Source organism: Tetrao urogallus (assembly GCF_951394365.1).
Source record: "Tetrao urogallus genome assembly, chromosome: 15".
NCBI classification, from domain to species: Eukaryota; Metazoa; Chordata; class Aves; order Galliformes; family Phasianidae; genus Tetrao; species Tetrao urogallus.
In genome coordinates, this window is record NC_136828.1 from 7,436,534 (window position 1) to 7,456,726 (window position 20,193).

At 41.9% G+C, this 20,193-nt stretch overlaps 1 protein-coding gene across 2 annotated transcripts in view; it reads left to right on the forward strand.

Moving 5' to 3' along the window:
* Positions 1–8,800: 8,800 nt before the first annotated feature.
* MYH11 (myosin heavy chain 11) overlaps positions 8,801–20,193 on the forward strand; it is a gene marked incomplete at both ends in the record, with an annotated part of 49,332 nt that continues 37,939 nt past the window's right edge. For both annotated transcript variants that reach the window (XM_079543034.1, XM_079543035.1), the window contains 2 exons: positions 8,801–9,142; positions 13,782–13,938. In XM_079543034.1, coding sequence (XP_079399160.1) covers positions 8,801–9,142; positions 13,782–13,938 — 499 coding nt within the window. The remainder of the gene's footprint in view (positions 9,143–13,781; positions 13,939–20,193) is intronic.

Here is a 20,193-nt window from a genome sequence, read left to right on the forward strand (position 1 = left end):
AGGAGTGATTACCAGTTGGTGATCATGTTTAGGAAGAAAAAAACCCAAAAATATTTGCTCACTCTTGAAAAGATGCCCTTTCAGTAGCAGCCGATGAAGAACTGACATCTCTGCCTCACACACTTCACTTGACCTGAGTCCAGTACTAAGCACGTTTACCCTGAGCAGTTCCTGACTCCTTTGCCATGTCAGACTCCTCATGTCATTAACTGTTCTGGTTTGGATGCAGACTGCCTCTCCTGCTGCAAAACCACCACTCTGCTTCCCACTGCACGCCAGCTCAAAGAAATATAGTCGATTTTTAAGTGAAATCATTTCTAAACAAACAATTTGCTTTATTAACATTAGTTAAGAACCTAACTTATCACCATGATGTATTCCTCCTGTCTGCGATTCAGGTTACACATGGTGAGGCAGCTGAAAGCTCATTTATTTCCCTCTGAGGCCCTCTTTTTTTCCAAGCACAACATTTACTGTGCAGATTCAGGAGACAGTTAAAGGATGGGCTTTATTATTTCTAGAAAAGTAAATTTTAAAAAGCTTTGTTTTTTTAGAAAGCTTGTCTTTGTATGACAAAGACACTGTCCACTGGGACTCCACAGCATTCAGTCTGATGCACCTTCAGTTTAAGAAGTACCGCAGCGACAGGGAAACTCCAACCGGGGTATTTTATTAGTGTGTGTATTCTTATGCTGACTTGTAAAAGAAGGTTGAAACCAGGCTTACACTTATCACTTCCTACCCCACACAGCTCAAAAGTGCAACTGTTCCAGGCACAGCAGGAATATTTTTTTAAACTTTCCAGCTCGGTTTAATGTCACATCATACATCACCCTCCACCGCTGCCTCTTTAAACACACTACTTGGGCACCAAGCCTGCATGTGCACATGCAGTGGTTTGCGAACCAGCAGGAATAATTTCCACTCCTTTTTAAGCTACTATTAAAATGCATCTGGTTTTGTGAAACAGCTGGGTAGGTTTACAAGGAGCTTCTTAGGATAACTGTGATGAATGCCAAAAAGATCATGCTTTTCAGAGGATGCCCTTGCATTTCAGTATTTTCTGTTCATTACGTTCCTATGTAAAAGCTATGCTTGCAACAGAGAAACTGCAAAATGAATAGGGTAAACTCACAGTGAGGAGCTTTCTGCTAAGAAGGGCGAGCTTCTTCGATTGACATCTGGATATCATTTCTCCTGGCTTCATTCCAACCCAGTCAAACACACATGAGTCTCATCTGGACACGGCTTTGCTGGACTGCAGTGCAGTGCAGACCCCACCTCCTGAGGCAGACCCTCCGGTTTTATGCAAAGGCTGAAACCATGTAACTGCATGAGCAAATGGAGCGTTCACCCGCTTCTTACAATACAGCTGGAATTTCTGCGACGTGGTGGGGAAGGAGCCCTGATACTCTTCCACTCTCTCCTGTTTGCCCAGATTTGCTCATCACTGTCCAGTGTTGGAAACAGGGTCTGATGGTGCATATGGTCCATCACACCTGCAGGCACTGGTGCTTACACTGGAGTTTTCAGCCCAGCCTCCCCACGTAGGTATTTTCCTAGGATGCCAAGACCAATATGAGTCTCATCCATTTTCCCCAGCAGAGCATATTTTTTAGACACGACTGTTGTCAAGAGAAATTATTTCAGCCAGGACCGTGCTCTGATCCTTTGGGTATACACCATATTTAGTCTGTTGCTGAGAGGGGGATGTTTCGGTATTTTGTGTTTGGCATGTTGATGGGAATTCCTAGAGGATCCTACTTTCCCTTTTTGGGATGTCTCCATCCCCAGGTCTCTCTGCACAAGGCTGTTGGCTACTCGTGGCAGGAGGAGGGGGGACAGCCAGGGACTGAAAGTTTCAGGGTTGTGAGGGAGGTTTGACGAGGAGCAGATCCCTCCCCAGCCCCAAGGCTGGTTTCACACTCCCTGTCCTCCTCTCCCCCCTCACACAGTGCTGCTGCCCACTCTTTCCACCACATCCCCATGGCTGTTCCCCCTCAGCTATTTATCACTTCTCTTCTTCCATTTATGGACAGAGGGAGGTATTCCTCATATATGAAAATGTATTTACGGTGCTTTCTCGGAAACTTTGCTGCATGCTGGCTGGCAAAAGAAACTTTGGCAAATCTGCTGGGAAACTGGGAAACATCTCTTGTATACCCCAGGGGCCAGGGAGGCTGACACCAGCCCCTGGTGCCCAGTGTCACGCAAACACGTGGAGACCCCAGAGCCACCCTTGCCACATCAGGAATGTCCCCCCCATACACACCAAGCTGCCCCTCCACTCAGCTCCAAGAAAAGGCACTGAGGTAGGTAGGAATTCCCTGTGCCCCACAAGACCAGGGCCTGTCCTTTACCCTCAGCAGGGTGGAGAGGTAAGCATGCTGCCAAGGCAGGAAGGAGTTAAAAGGTCCATTTGCTTGGCCAAAGAGTTGCACCTCCAAGAACAAGCAAAAGCTCTGAACCTGAGGCACCCCTCGAGGCCTTCCCAAAAGCAAGGGATTTCAGACCCAGTTTGCTTTGCTGAAGGGCAGATGGGGGCAAGGGTAGTGGTCCTGGGCTGGGCCCTGTTGGCAATGAGCTCCTTGTCTGAGACCGGGTGTTTTAACCCAGGTACTGGGAGGATTTTCCAGCAGGACGTGGTTTGCAGGGCCCCTCCCCACTGACAAGATTCTCCTCCTCTATATAGGGAGGCAGTGAAGGCTGCGAGGACTCGGACTGTCCCGGCTGGTGGCTGTACAGGTTCCTGACTCTCCAGTTCCCTCCCTGCTGCCCTACTCGGACAACTGTGAGTATGGGGAGGGGGGGAGGAGGGGGCAGCACACCCTGCTGGGTCGGGGCTGGGTGCTGCCACGCTGGAATGGAGCGGGGCGCTGAGCTGAGCACGGTGCTACTTTGACACGAGTTGCAGTGAATAACCCTGCAGGTAGCACACAAAGCAGAAAGAGAAGCAGACCTACCTATGCTCAAATGGCTGCTCCTGAGCTGAGTGCTGCTAATTGGGTTCTGCTTAAAATATGCTAGAGCAATGACGGTTTGTAAGCGTGCACAGACCAAGCTTGGTCCTTAGTTACTTCTAGCACTGCCACTGCCAAACCGAGCACTGGCTGCACTGAGCCTGCAGCAAGGTGCCGGGTTGCACCTTGTTATACTGCAGTGGAGCACTGGGTATGGAAGACACCCACCAGATAAACTTTTGCAGTGCAATTCCTAAGCTGCTCAATGAACATATTACCAGATAGTATCATTCACCTGTCAGCTGGTTCTTTAAACAAGAAAAAAACACTTAAAGACTAGGAGAGGAAATCAAAACATTTTTGCAGAAGTACCTTGCTATTGAATATGTGCATTTTTAATATGCTGGAAATCAACGTGAAGTGAAGCTTATCTGATAGACTAATTTAAGTAATTTCAAATGCAACTTTCACACCTTTTTTTTTTTTTAAAGGAATAATAAAGAAACAAACTTCAACAAAATACTGTCAGTAAGTTAAGACGACAGTAGATGGCATCACTGTCATCTGAGAAGTTATCTGGCTTCTTTCACATACATATATATACGTGTGTATGCATATAAATATATATATTTGTGTAGATATGGGAGAGGTGTACATGTGTTTATAAGGAAGAAGCAATTTGAGATATTTTAAATATAAGGAAAATCAGAAGTTTTCCATTATTATCTAGTATATATCTCTCAACGAAACCTTTCCTAAAGTACAATTGTATGAAGGCAAGCCCAGCTCTTCCCCTCAAGGTTTGGCCCTGGCAGGCAGCTTGCAGGATGATGCAGAGCCTGGTCTGGCTTCCCAAGCCCCCAAAGCTCTCGTTTCCCACTAACACAGAAACCAAAAGGACAAAGCCTCAGAGGGCAGAGCACTTGCCTAAGCAATCACTTCATTACTGCATGGTACTCCTCTGGCTATATTCGCTTAGATGTAAACAATGATTTTTATTATCTCATTTGCAATTGACATGCTAGTCCCTAAAAGGTATTTGTTTTGAATTTGTTATCATTACATTTTTGTGGAACAGTGAGTATTGAGGAGAACATCGCCTTATATGGTAGCGTGCATGGACGTATGCAGGGATCCAAACTCTTTATAACTCACTCAGAATTAATAGTTGCAAATCTGTTGGCTTTTCTTTTCGTATGTTAATTTTAGAAGAAGCAAAGAATGAGAGGTAGCTTTCCAACTTGTGCACAGCCTGGTTAACATAGCGATTATTTATGAACTCTGATGCAGAATCTGATTTACTTCATAGAGTGATATCTGGGGCTACTGGAAGTCGCTGGTATTTTCCCTATGAGGGAATCTATCCCCACATACTGGAATTCAAGTCTTTTTTCCTTTCTGCCCCCCTTCTCTCCAGTTTATAACACAAATAACCTGGCCCAATTTCTCCAGAGCAGCAGAAGAGCTGTCAAGTGTCCCATCAGTTATGTATTGACTTGCATTAAGGGAGGCGAGCACACCTGACAGGAGGGCAAGTCACTTTCAGACATGCATAGTGCATTAAAACCAGTCCTGTGAAATTACTGAAAATGCTCTCCCTTAAAAATACAGACTTCTGCTGTTGAGTAACTTTAAATGTACTGATGATAACCCCGTGTTAGATCAAATTGTCTGTGATGAGAGTGAGCATTTGAGGGATGGCCCCAGTGACCAAGGAAAGGCAGAAGGCCATCCAGAGGAGGGATGCCTCACAGTGCCTGCCATAAAGCTAAACTCTGGGGCGCCGGTCCAAAATGAACATCAGTTGATCAGGATTCACCCCTGGATTATTTTTATTTTTTCATTATTTCTCCCCATAGCTTAGCTATGCTCAGCTGGGTGATTCAGTCAAGTACTGGAAAAATGAAAGGCAACCTGAAAAGACTTCCACAGAGTGACTGTACCGCAGGAGGTGCATTGTGAGTCAAGAAGCAGGTTATGGCTACATCCTTCCATCAGAAACCACTATGAGAGCACGACTTGTTTTCTGAAAATAATTCACATGTGTGAATCCACTGTTTGGATCATTTTTCCCTGAACAGCCATGATAAGCTTTTATACTGACATTCACGTCCTGCAGAGGAAGGGAGAAGTGCCCCTTATCATCTCATTAGGATAACAGCAGTCCCTTTAAGCTCTGACCCAGGAGGCAATTCTGCTTAGCCAATAACCTTTTAATTAAAGAGCACTTCCTGGAAATATTTATACTTTGTCCTTGGAATAATATACTCAGGATAAACTAATTGTAAAAACAGCATTCAAATTCCATCACCGACATCATAAGGGAAAGAACACTGAAAATCAGCAGCAGGGCAGAAGAAGGAGGAATAGAAAATAAGTTATGGAAGCGTGCATGCCCCTGTGTTCGTGCATGTTAGGAGTTTGAACAAGCATAGCAGATTCATCCAGCTCTTGGTGTAATTTGGCATTTTTCTGAGGCAAAAAACCTTTATGTAAGTAATATTTTTTATCACTGCTTTTCCTTCTCCTTTCCTCAGGATAGCTCACTTCTGGGTACAGAACAGGCTTTGCTCTTGCCCTGAAGATCTGTGCTATCATCCTCCTGAAAGAACAGATGAGAACCTCATGCCGAGTTTGCACTGATGTTTAATTTCCTTTTCTCTTAGCCAGCTCTATGGATGAAACTCAGGGGCTGGCCAAAGGGGCCGGCTCAGTTTTGCCTTCTCAGGGAGCATTCTCAATAGCCAGTCTTCCTCTGTTACCCAGTTTCCCAGCATCAGTCATGCTGGACCAGTGCAGTACAGTATGGATCAAAGATGGACCTGCAGGCTTACTGCCAGTTTTGATTCAGAAAGCTTCAGCACCTCATTAGGACAAATCTGCCAGTGGTGCTCATCTTATGCACTTTCTATTTAGAAAACTTTACGTCGTTACTATGCTTATTAATCTATAACAGAATTTCCTTTATACTGCAGCTGTACTCAGCAACTACTCAAGCTTCATTCTCAGATTCCAGATCATCATTCATGAAATCTTTTTAGTCAAATCAGTGTTTCTTCCTTGGTTCAGACTAAATATTCCCTATTTCTTGTAGAGAGTTTATTCTCACCGTGTTTAAACTAATATCCTTGACTAATATCTTGACTATGAACAGTCAAGTATAGTACTTAGATCTGAACAAAAACTCATATTCCCAAGATTTGCAGTTCATTCCATCTCTTAGACCTTACAACCTCACCTAATTTTCAGAAAGATGAAATTTAAATGCAAGGTACAAAACGTTTTTGTCACAGAAAACTCTGTGTTACCAGGAAAGAGCTTCCCTTGGTCCCTGAGCAAGAAGAAAAGCAAAGAGCAGTTGAGTCATCCCCACTGATGGCATGCTTTGTAGCAGGCCGGCTGTTTTGTCTTTGGTTGAGTTTTTTAGGTGAATGGTCAGGACAGTTTCCACCATCATCACTTTTGGGCAGCCTCCAAGTAGCAGGATTTGATCCCATGAAACTCAGCTCTGCAATTCAGTGTAATTTTCTGGTGTTTCTGATGGCAATATCAAATTCAATATGGATGTGCTGCTACTTGGAGCTTACCCAAGGACATCTCAATCCAACCTTTTGGGGCAATTCCCTAGCTCTCTTCTCTGGGTCTAACCAAAATCCTCTCACCTCTCCACAGCATCTCCTTCCATGCTACTGGGGCAATAGGGTGTCTCTGCTACTGCAGCAGGAACAGAGGCTACGGCACCTCTGCTGCTCCCCTAACCCTGCTTCTGCAGCCCTGAGGATGGTTCCTCCATCCAGCTGCCTTCACCCTGCAGATGCCAGCTGGAAAGCTCTGCTGGAGAGAATACCATCTCCATTATTGGAACTGTGCAGCTCTACCAGCCCTCTTGGCAGCAAGGGAACATTTTCTGCTTTAATCCGCACAGAGGTCAAATAGTTTCCTCTTGCAGCTCTCTTCCAAAAATCCCCTGGGAGCCAGCAAAGGGCTACATCCTACAGAGCTTCCTCGCAGGGACTCAGGGCAAGGAACACCATGCATGGCGAGTGGCGATGCACAGAACCAAGCCTGTTCAGTTCTCATCCCACTTACCCACCTCACCGCGTGCATTGAGCGCTCACAAGTGATTTGGGTGAACTTTCCTGCTGGAGTTTTTCCAGGTTAGGTGTCACTAGAACGTGTACATTTAGAGGAAAGCTGTTTTTTCTTTAGATGTGAGCCTTTTCAAGGGAGTTTAAAGAGGCAGGGCATCTTATTTCCACTGCATTTCACTGAGGTATCACCTAAATTATTTCAGCACTTCTAGAATCCTAGATTTGTTTTTAAGGCTTTAGGCCACCTTCTGCATGATCCATACTTCTCTCTCAGACCTCTCACACACTTTGGCCTTGCAAAACAATTTTAATCTGTGGGAAGGTTTTGGGGACAAATATTTGGAAACCACTCTCTGATACTCCCAGAGTACAGGGCGTCCATTTGGCCTCGTACACAGAGCTTTGCAAATATTCTGCTTATGGGCTCATTGCTGACATCTTTAGCAGTCAGTTCTCCAAAGTCCCTCAAGACTTGTGTTTGTTTGAATATTGTAAATGTTAAATTCACTCTCAATAAGGAAATGAAACAGCCTCCGTCTCCTGGAGATGTTTTTCTCAGCCACGCTCTTCCCCACTCCCTAGAGCTGCCTTCCCTGCTCTGCTGCACAGCAGGTTTCCTGACTAGCACCACTTTTTTCCTACTCTGTAGCAAACTACAAGACTTCTGTTTACTCCTTTTCTCATTGAGTACTTAGGAATGCTCCAGCATTAATCAGCCCAGCTGCTGCAGCTACATCTTGATTTCCAATGGGAAAAAAAAAAAAGAAAAAAGCTGCTGCCTCCTCCCTCCCGAACACAGTGCAAAACAGCCAAAACCCTCCCATTGCTCCCACCTTCAGAGCAGACACATCCAGCAACTTATCCATGTGCACAATGCTACATGCAACTGCACGACACAGATGCATCATCCTTCCAATCTGAGCATCACAGTTCAGGGTATCTAATAATTGACGTAACTTCAGAACTTGTTTTATTTTCTCCATTTCTTAAGTTGTGGATATTAACCCTTCATAAATGATCAGCTCTCACTGTATGAGCTACAGAAAGAGAATAACTCTAACTTACTTCTCTTTCACCAGCACTACTGATTACAGTGGCATTTTTTTCTTGAGTTTGCTTTCAAGTTTTTTCTTTTGATCTTCTCTTGATCTTGTTTCTTCTCCAAATGAAATGATATTAGAGCAATTGGGAATGGTCCTTAGCAAGAAAAAGTTTGTTTCTGTTCTTTCTGGAACACAACCTGGGAATCGTTCTTCTATGAATTATTTCATTATTATGCTTGTATTTCAGCACACACCCAACACTATTTCAGCAATGGTAACTTTTGAATATATCAAAGTTAAATTAACTTTGTGATGAGTAAGAGATGAGGCTGGAAGAAGCTGTTCAAATTGTTTTGCAAGCACCATAAGTGCTAATTGTGTCTTACTTTTCTCTCCAATCTTCTGTACAACATAAACAAAATGAGGGTAATTAGCTCAGTTCTTTAATGTCCTAAAGATTTTGAGTTAGATGATTTTAGACACAGTAACAAAGGAATGAGATCAGATATTTAAACATGATTCTCCAAGGTATTTAAACCCAACAGTATCTGTGTGGAAAAGTAAGATATGACCCAGGACTTGCAGTAATTCGGATCTACCACATGGTAAAGATTTAGCAAAGACGTTTTGCTTGGAACACCTCCACATTTACTTTTCTTTTAAAGCAGAATATTTTGCCTCTTCAACAGGTAACTACTGAGTCAAAATGTCTCAAAAACCTCTCAGCGATGATGAGAAATTCCTCTTTGTGGACAAAAACTTCGTTAACAACCCTCTTGCCCAGGCTGACTGGTCAGCGAAGAAACTGGTTTGGGTTCCATCGGAGAAACATGGATTTGAAGCAGCAAGTATCAAGGAAGAGAAAGGGGATGAGGTGACAGTTGAACTGCAGGAAAATGGAAAGAAAGTGACACTGAGCAAGGATGATATCCAGAAGATGAACCCTCCCAAGTTCTCCAAAGTGGAGGACATGGCCGAGCTGACATGCCTTAATGAAGCTTCAGTGCTGCACAATCTAAGGGAGAGATACTTCTCAGGCTTAATTTATGTAAGTAGGTTTTATCTTGCATGCTACCATGTCCCATCACAAACAAAGCAGATCCCACCTGCTGTCTGGGATACAGTATTTGTGTATAACTTGGCATGCAAGTCTGTACCCCTCAGCAACAGGATCCTAAACCAAAAATGCATCTCAGTAATGTTTTTTTCTCCATGACTCTTCTGCTTTATTACTTCTTCCTCTATATTCAACTAAATTAAAACACATAACGGGTTTCTTCCCCAAAGTTTGCTAATTATGAAATGATGTTATTGACTTGGAGAGCATCCTCTGATAGTTAAACAGCAGTCGGGCTGCTTTGAAAATCATGACTTCAATGGAAATCTGATCAAGTTTTCAGTCTATATGCCCCAACAGTAACTTCAAAAAATAACACATGGAAAAGCCAGGTTATATAGCCTTTTCCCAGGCAAACTACCAATGAAATGCAATGGACAAGTTCTGGTTTGGTGGCTGCTTGAATAAAACCTTATGTTTGACTAAATGAAAAATCGCACTGTAATTCAATCAAGAGTGCTCATATCCTTCAAAGACAGCATCTACTAGGGCTTTTTTTTTTCCCCTTTGTTGGTCAACTTACAGATCAGAGAAGGCTGGGTAAATTCTAATCTCTCTATGCTCATGTGATTCAGGGCCCAGATTTCTCTGCTTCCCATTTCACACAAGAGTGTTAACATAATCATGTTTTGCCATTAATAATCTGCATCAGTAGTCATCAAACTGCACAATAAAAGAAGCCAGGAAATTTCCATGGGATTTAGCTGTTACCTTTGATGCTACATGGAGGATCCCTACGTTATGTTGTAGAGAAGTAACCAACAAATTCAATCCATGGAAATTTTACTTGCATGACAGGCCACTAATGAGTGAAAGAAAGCACAGAGCTTAAGTAATGTGGTTTTAGAGGCAGGAATAGAGCTCTCTTTAATTTGAAGAATGCTAAATTGGAAGGTAGGAAATGAAGCAGAAAATAAAGATAGTTATATATAGTTAAACAAAAAAAACCCAACATTTAATTGTTATGCATAACTTGATAGAGCTAAAGCTGAAGATCTTTCCTTCAGGAATCTATTAAATGCATGTCATCAAGATGCCTGAAAGATGCCTAAATGCTCTCAGCATTTAGATTTATTAGATTCTGTGCCCACAGGTGAACAGAGGGAGCTGTGTGTTATTATAATACTAGAGCTCAAAATGTTGTTTACTACAATGGAATTTGTCTGAAAATGTTTTGCATTGTTGCAAGATTTAAAAGGAATTACTACAAGTATAGATGGATAAAATGAGAAGGAGGTGTTTTTGTTTGTTTGTTTTGTTTGTTTTTTAGGAGAAAAAAAAAAAAAAAAAGACCAGATGTTTCAGGACTTCCTGTTCATTTACTTTGAGGAGTTTAATGGAACTCTCTCATCCTACAGGAAGTTCATTTACTCGCATCATCCACTTTTGAAAAGTTAAAATTTGTTTTCATGGAGTCAAACATCAAAGTATATCTGAAATTAAGCTCTCTCTCTCTCAACAAGATTTTAAGATAGTGATTAACTAAGAGTTACAAAAAAAAAAAAAAAAAAAAAAAAAGAGTTACAATTCTGAATTGTAATCCAAATAGTATTTTCAGGAAACCTAAAACTGTTTTAAATTGTCCAGCCTTGTCCTACTACACACCTTTTGGGGAAAAAAAAACCAAATGTGTGGGAGGGATATAAACAGATATTTTGGCTTTGTTCTCATCTACTTGCAAAACAAACTGTAAACCACCATCTCCTCTCTTTGCCTTGGCTGCCTACATTTCCTGCCTTGGAATCCCACACATACAAGGAAAACTTGACCTTACTGTTCTTCCCTTTAGAGCACCACTGATGCAAGTGGGGATTCCCAATTATGCTATAGAAAAAAAATTTCAATCTAGCTGAAACAAACAAACAAAAAAGTCTCACAGCAAATCATCTGTCCTTAGATTTAAAGTAAATATTATTGAATCAGAGGAAATAAAAAGTGTGCAATAATTCAAAGTAACCATCCACTGGAAGAACATCCTGACCTTTTTCTTTGATGGAGTTAAGAAAGAACAAAAAGTGCTTTGCTACTAACTCACATTTCACACTGCTGAGAACAAGCAGAATCTGCTTTGTCCAGTCACAAGTGAGACCAGAAATGACAGTATGAGCATCAATAAAATAGAAACTCAATTTGAGAGCATAAACAAGTTTCTTGTACCTGCATTCATAGGCACTATGCATTCAGCCTTTGCTCAACGGTGTAAAATTGTTTGTCTATAGGAAACTATACATTATGTTGGAGCCAGTGTTGGGATACTTCTGCCCAAATGCAGGCACTAACAACTCGGATGTATGTATTTGCATAAGTCCCTCTTAACCATCAGTGGTGATGTGCAAAGGACAGCAATCCTGTTGGACACTATCCCTAAGATACCATATCTTGCCCCCAGGTTCTCCAGGGATGGACACGACTGCAGATCCCCATCCCTGGGCAGGCCAAACCTCAGGAGAATAATCCAAAGCACAGATATTTCAAATCCCACTTTCAACTCCATGCTTGGCTAACTGGCTTCCTTGACTTCAGAACACTTTATATTAATCTGTTTTCCCCAGATCTTTGTAGAACATCTAGAGCTGTGAGTGGTGAAGCCACAAAGCCTGGTTTACCTCCCTCAGGTGAGAGGAGGTATCAGTTGCAATCCAGTTAGAAATGGGGATGCCCAAACTTCATTGGCTCAGGCTTTTTTTGGAAGTGGCTCTGGCCAGCCTGGTCTGCTGGTTGGTGACCCTGCCCACAGCAGGGGGGTTGAAACTAGATAATCATTGTGGTCCTTTTCAACCCAGGCCATTCTATGATTCTGTGATGATTCTATGATTTTTTCCTGCTTTAAAAATCTGCTTCTTGTGTCTCCAAGTTGGCGCTTAGGCGTGCAAATGGATAACTATATAGAGACATTTAGACTTTGCATGATGAAAGTCAGAAAGATATCTAAAAATCTCAGTGAAGTGAGACCTAAATAACTTCCTGAATTGAACATTTATTCTTTTACTTACTTGGATATTAGTACCTGAGTATATATAGCACATCTACTTCAACTGAAAAAAATATCTTATTTTACTTCCCTTAAGGGCCTAGTGGTCATTTTGGCTTATGTAAGATACACAGCCATTTTTCAAGTGTATTGACCATACAGCACGAAAGTTCATTTTAACACAGTTAGCACAGAGTTTTGTCCTAAATTCTGTCATCAATTAAAAGCCAGCGTAGCAGTGATTTACCCTCCCCAAAGGTTTTATCTTGGGGACATCAAGAGCAAGTGAAGGTGCAGTCACAATGCTGTAAAGGTTGGAGATGCTCGGAGCACCCCACGCGTTCTGCCCAATGTGGGGCACCCAAGTGCTCCTCACCGCCATGAGCTGATGGACGCTCTCGCCCTGTTTGCTCAGTACCATATAAAGCTCTCAGGCTGTGCCGAGACCGTGTTGTGCCATTTCCTAATATGGTCAGGAAAGGGAAACCCCTGTGCCCAGATCCAAGCCTTTGAGATGGCATTTTACAGTCCTGTGCTATCCTTGTTCCTGTGGGGGAACTGAGGCGGCTTGAGCTGTCCTTAGACACAGCTCTGAGGTTAGGGCAAGGTAGCACTGCGCAGTGCAGCGCTCACCCATGAACTGGGAGAATCCAAACAACTTACGTCCAAGTCATAAAGGACAAAAGTTCATTTGTTTCAGACTGGTGTCATTTCAAAAAATAGTAGCCAAAGGCTGACTTAAGGGCTGCAACTATCATTTCTTTTTCTTTACTTATTTTTTGTGTCTGTTTACTTTGCTCACTTTTAGTAACTGTTGTAATACACGGCATTTCATCTATTATCACTCACTAATATTTCTGTTCCAGTTCAATAAGTTGGAGCTTCCTGAGACAAAGGATGTTTTTTAAACCTAACAGTTGGATGAATAGCCATCAGCTGGTGTCCAGTGTTCTTGCTTGTTTATGCATCCATTTTTACACGAATACCTTCAGTAAACTGAACACATAAAACAGATTTTTTTCTTGAATCTCGTACAGAAATTGTTGCTTATTGAAGGTATACGGCCATTCTGATAAGAGATCTGTTTGGAACTGGAGTAATTTTTTTCAAAGACTCACATCAATCATTACTGCTGTGTGGTGGTTATATGCCCAACACAAACCCACACTTCTGAGCTAAGATTTAAGAATTTGATATCTGCCTGAGCAAACAACATTCCAGCACACAAATACATGTATAAAGGAACATTCTGAAGCATTGTAGTCCCTAGCTCATCACAAATAAAGATGATTCACTACATACGAAAAACAGCTGAAATAAAAAAAACATGCAGCATTACATCAAAGCAGAGCGTTTCCACAAGCAGAAAAAATTACATACTTTCTGTCAGTTTCCTTATTAGAAACAATTATTTATGCACTTGGAAGCTGCACTCATACACATACATACAGAAACTGCCACTTCATTTGTCATACTAAATTGAGAAAAATAATTGTTTTTTGCTAAAATCCTGTTGGTTCAGTGCAGTTGATGCCTTGTGTCCCAGTCTAGATACAGTACACAACACTAATTCCCTTCTTTACTTGAATTTCATTGCAGACTTATTCAGGTCTCTTCTGTGTTGTGGTAAACCCATACAAACAGCTGCCCATCTACTCAGAGAAGATTATTGACATGTACAAGGGAAAGAAGAGGCACGAGATGCCGCCCCACATCTACGCTATTGCAGACACAGCCTACAGGAGCATGCTGCAAGGTAGGCAAGTTCTTAGAAATCACTGCACTTTAACGTGAGAGAAAACAATGTACTGCTGCATGTGTGCTCCCTCAAGAAGCACAGTCAGAAAAGCTGTGATACACAGGGAGACATGGGCTTTCAAGAAGTTTCGGAGGAATTCTTTGGCAGGAACGGCACTCCACAAACACTGACTCAAAAAGGAAAAACAATCCTTTTACCCATCTGTGTCGAGGCATGTGGGAAGGTTTCAAAGTTGAGCAAATAGTTTTGGCAAATACGGGCATGGAAAACGCTCCCTTTGCACCAGTGGAGACTATTCCAAAGTTAGCTGCTAAGGCTGTTGTATCTGTCAGCATTGCTCCTCGCTCTCTCCTAGTAAGCAGATTGAATTTGGGGCTACTGTTAGTACAGTGTTAATGCTTTGGAGTCTTGAGTTGAGATGTGCTCTGTTTTCTAATGGAACAGCAGTGGGAAAGCAGACCCCAAAGCATATAATGAGACCTTAAAAATAAGTAGGGAATTTCTGCTTTGAATACTGACAGGCTAAGGAGATTTTGTCCTAAAGAAAGATCATTCATTTAGAGATAAAAATGCTACAGCAATGACCACGCAAGGCTGCAATATCTACAGAATGCAGGGACGTGACTGGCTGCTATCTCGCAGCAGCCTCGGGTGCTCTGGGGAACCAGGAGGCTGCAGAACACTTTGAAATGTAAATCTCCATTTGAGGTCTGTTCCTGCAAAAGTTTTGCCCTACAACTGTGGTTCAGCAAGATTTCCAAACTCAGCCCTGAAGCTTAGGGCTGCCTTGTTTTAAGTTTAAGGATTTAAGGGTATAGGGCTTATGGATTTTTGGTCTGACAGGGGAAAAAATGATTAACGGCATCTGAAATGTCAGTTTAGCTGCTAGATAAATACCCAGCATTGACTTCTTAGCAACGTTTACATACAAACAGAGAACAGCAATTGCTATGGAGATATTAATCCATTCAAAACCATTTTGCACTTTATCTAACCATGATCCTGGCACACACTGTGATCACAATGATTGCAGCACTCCTGTAGTTGAAATCTGAAAGAAATAAGTTGACTAGATCTTAAGATCAGTCTGTTCAGAACACTGCAGATGGTTCATGTTGTTGTAATTCAAGGCTCAGAGTAGACAAAATATGTGATAAGCCTCTGTGCTGTCTAATTTGACCAACCACCTTTCAGACTTCTGCTGTCTTTAAATATCAACCAAATCTCTATTATTTTGGAACAAACACTACATAAGGATACACGCACCAATGGTGACAGATACCAAAAGCATAAAAACAGGTTTTTTTCTCCCTAGAGATGTCTTGAGTACTTTATGTATAACTGCAGCATTAACAAAATAACCCAGATAACAAAAACCACCTGAAGATCATTTACTTACATAAGTTGATCAGCTAATTGTAACTTTGGCTTCTAACCTTAGGATCTTACATTTTCAGATACGTAAGTACTTGAAATATAATGAATTCAACTCTAAACTTTGCCTTAAAACATCAACATTTTTTTCTTCCTGTCACTTATGGTACATTTCTTTTCTGGAGCAGTACCAATTTTATCACCCACAGGCAGAAGGAGGCAGAATTACAGTGCAACAAAGGAGGATCAATAAAGCATCAATAACAGATGTACTGAAATCAGACATTCCTCCTTACTGTAACAGCAAGGACAGGTATATAAAAAATGTTTAGGGCTGAGAGGACAGGTTTAAGCTTTTAGAATAACATGATGAATTGAATCTCATTTAATGGAGCCACAGCTGAAAGAAACTTACTTGGTAGAAGCAGATCCTTGAAAGCTTCAGCCATCTATCTGCCTTACAGATCAGGTGTTGATCTCTGTCCTCTGCATACAGCACTTCTGAGGGTTCTGAGCAGGCCCTGCTGTCAAAGCAGCTTTCTTTCCTCAAAGTCTTTCAGCAGTGAGCCTCACGGGAGCTATGCAAGAAGTTCAGCAGTACCCTTCTTGTTCAGCACAGAACTCTGCTATTTGTCCCCAAAAGTGGGATGAAGGAAAAGTCAACTAAGAAAGTGCTGCAAAGTAGCAACAGGGGAAAAACAGGAATGTCATACTGCATCTACTACTGAAAAATAAGGATTGTTTCAGTGTAGCAGTATATATCATTTTCCTTCTTAAACTGAAACTAGTTTCAGTTCTCTGCCTGATCCCAACATCTTAAGGACCTCTTTCGCTCTTCCTCTCTCCTGTTGTTCCTAAGGAGGTCTTTTGAAGCCACCTGAGCATGATCACCCTTCGCTGCAGTCATTAACTACTTCTAGAACAGCCAGGATTTAGCTGTGCCTCCCAGGTTGGGAGGAGAAGGCAGTACAAGTGGATGCTTTCCCTTCTTTCTGTTCATTTTTTTGGTGCTTGGAATGTTCTGACTCCACCAATTCTTGATGGATCTTCATACCTTATGATTCATATGTCTTTTCTGGAGGAAACCTTCCTGCTAGAAAAAAGGAAGGGGAGAACAAATAGGAAGGAAGGGGAAAGAAAGGAGGAGGGAACAGACCATAAGTTGAACTTCAAGAGAGACACTTCCATTACCTCCTCCTAACCACACACAGCTGGCGCAGCAGCCAAACCCTTCCCACAAGAACTTGCATCACAAGCCCAGGACACCCACGCTTCACTTGCTTATTTACTTGCACATGCAGTTTTGGAGTCTCTCCATCTCTGAAGAGGGCCCCAGTTGCCTTTAAAGCTGAGCTTTTGTTTGGAAAAACAGACTCATGTTTTGTGCATAAAACTAAACCAAAGCTTAATATAACTAGTTATGTAGCCAAACTGTATTCATGCTGAGGTGGTGAGAGTGGGCAGCAACATAATAGAGTGCATGTGTATGCAATCCATATGGACAGAGTGCTTCATGGGACTTTGTAAGCACGTTTGTAAAGGGAGTATAAAGAGAGATTCGTGTTCATAAACTTGTATCAGGGCACTGAATGTTTTCCTTGAGAAATGTCAATATTACTCCTTATCTAAGAAACTTCTTGCCAAACTAAAATATATCTTAGGTTCATAAGACTGAAGAATTACATTCTAGTACTCTGTGATCAGGACTGCCTGGCCAAAAGCAGTCAGCTTGTTCAAATCCTGGGCTACCTCTATCTCTCAACAAATCAACCAATGGTATCTGCCAATAGCTGGTCCTATTGCAAGTTCATCAGCTGGGGATCAGAACCCTTCACATTCAAACCCTCTGTTGGCACAAACGTCCAGCATGTGCTCCTCCTCTGCTTTCAAGACTTACTTGGTCAATGTATTCATTAGAGATGATGTTCAAGTCCCATCAAAGTTGTTCTTGTAACAACACAGCCACTGTTAACAGAAATCAAATAATTGGAGACGATCATAAAAAAGTCCACTTATATTTCTTTACTGACCTCTGTACCTGTGTTATGGATGCAGTGGCTTCTCATTGCAGTTGCAATAGCACTGCACAGTCGCTGCGCAAAGGGCTCAGCCTCCTCATCCCAATACTCCCAGCACCGTCCTCATGCAGTCTTCACATAGAAACAGCCCAGCTAATAATCATTCCTTGATTTTGCTAGCTTCATTTTAGGGTGGGTAACTGCAGCCTGGTGTGCAGTGTGGCTGCACAAAGGCATGATGCAGCACACGAGAGGGCACCATGGTGCAGGGCAGAAGAGCCAGAGGTGGGTGGATGGATGGATGGCTTCTGCAGCACTGCCAGATGCCAGTGATAGTAGTCCAGTGAGGGTGGGTAATTCTGCTGCCTTCTGCTATTGTCTCTGCAGGTGGCGAACAGCAAATGTGTGATAAGCAGCACAAATAAGGAAGGTCAGGTTGTGTAGCAGTAATAACAGAAATATTTTTTCATGTGGAAGATTATGCTTTTATTACACGCTCTGAATAATACTGAGAAGACATATGGAGGCTTTCTTCAACTCCAAGAAGCTTATCTATTTTCTGCAAAGCCATTTTCATGAAAGCACTTTGTAAGCAAGCTTGAGTTAAAGATGGAAAAACAAACAACCTTGTATCTACTTGGAGGTTTGGGAGGAAAACACAGTTCCCAAGGTCCTAGAAAAGGAAGCTGCATGAAAACCCAGCTGTTTACTGTGTCCTTAGCAGGACCATACAGAAATGTTCCCTTTAGGACAGTTATTAACAAATGTAAAGAAGCAGTGAGTGAGTGTTGGAGCTTGGCTTCAGTCTGTTCTTCCCTTTTATGGTAAAGCTGCCAGCTTGCTGCTTCATTGTGATAAACCATCTGATTTTGTTTGTGATTAAGCAGAACTAGCGTGTCTATTGAGAACAGAGGGGCATATGATTCCTACAAGCAAACTGGAGGTGTTTGGTGAAAAAGTGTAGCATATTCCAGAAAAAAAAGTCTTGGAACTTTCTTGGTCATGGAACTTGATGGGACTTAGGAAAGCTGGTGGATTTTAGACAGTGAAGTATGTCTGTTTACTATTAAATATTTGGAAGAAAATCCAAAAATGTCCAAAATGTTTAATATAGACATACAGGGGGTGAATGTCTTCCAAGTAGTAATGTATTTTTTAAAAAAGGTATTAACCATAGAGATATTGGAACATACAAGATATTTTGTTACTTTGTGAGCCCCAGAAATTATGCTTATCAAGTTTTATTTTGTGCAAGTGATTTTCTCTGCTAAATCTACCCACATAATGTTTCAGTGTCCAAAAAACAGGGCAGAATCCTTCCTATAAAAAATAAAATATTTTGGAACAGAAATAGAAGCAATCAATTTGGAGAGTCCTGGAAAACAAATGAGGCAGGCATTGCAGCTCAAGACAAAGCAGAATACGATTTGGTTCCCTGATTTCATCCTTACCTTTGCAGTATGTTGAAACTTTTGAAGGAAATGGAGCAGTGTTGCATATTCTCCCTCCATGAATGCGCATTGGCCAGCATGTCAGTGGGAGGTTTTGCAGGTCAGACTGCACAACTTAGCAACATAGGGCTTATTACTGCAGGACTTTATAAGGCTGCCAAGTGCTTGGGGCATTAGGAAGGGATAAGTCCGGTGACCAAGAGCGGAGTCTTTTCCTTCTGCTTCCTCACAGACTTCTCCAAGAGAGCCGTAGGGCTGCCCGCTTACAGGGAACAATGGGATTGCACAGCCGCGGTCTTCGAAGCCATTCAGGATTACAAGGAAAAGATGAAAAAAAAGAAAAAACAACATAGTTTTCCTTTTCCCTCCAAGAACTCCGAGTAGCCTTCAGGCTAATTGTTATCAGAGTCACACAGTGCACATGCACAAATGCCTATGGTGCATACCTTAGTATATGACACGATCAAGAGGGGTATATCACTTACTGGGAAGGGAAAGGGGGAGCAACAGGCAGAGAAATGAAAAAATACTTGGCTTGCAGGAATATTACTTTTTCTAATGTCCCCTGAGCTCAGAATTTCCACTGGCAACTCTGTATCAAGGAGTCACTTTTATTTTCTTTATGATATTTATGGGTTTGTGATGTAACATCAATATATGCCAATGGTTTCTATTTACACAGCAGTGTATTTTTAGCAAAAATTCTACTGCGTTCTCATTTTTTTAATTTTAAAGAAAGCCAAGTTCAGTGAAAAATAAACACTGCGCACAGCTCCCCTCACCCAAAATGTGTATGTGGAACAGTCCTGCAGTGTTGACAAATCCTCCAACAGCAGTGTAATGATTCATTTTGTACCAATTTACCAACCAAAGCAGTTAAGTGGTGCCATTTTCTGAGCAAGGGATCAATGAAGCAATTGATGTTACAACACCGGTTTGAACGTTAATGAGAAACTGGGAGTAAATACAGTTATTTAGTATCATTAAGCCAAAGCAGAATCCACTACTGCTTTTCCTAGGCTGGCTGTGGTCCAGGCAGCAATTACAACTTGTAAGCTTAATAGGCTGAATTTATCTCTATTATCTTTGTGCAGTACAGAAAGCTTGTTTATCTCATGCCATTTATTACATGCAAGGTCAGCGATAAGGGTGAGCAACCAGATAGGTAGCCCTGCAAGTCATCCAACTCACAAAATAAAATGAGGAACGGGTTTGTGTCTTAACTTCTGCCCAGAGGCTTCCCTGGTCTAATGCTCACTCTGCATCTGGTGGATGATACATAAATATACAGACACGTTTGCTTCTGCCTTATTTAACTGTCTGCTTCAAGTCTCGGGTTTATAAGCCAAGCACACATTTCAAATATGCATTTGACCAACTTGGGAATTTGTTTTCTTATTCAGAAGATT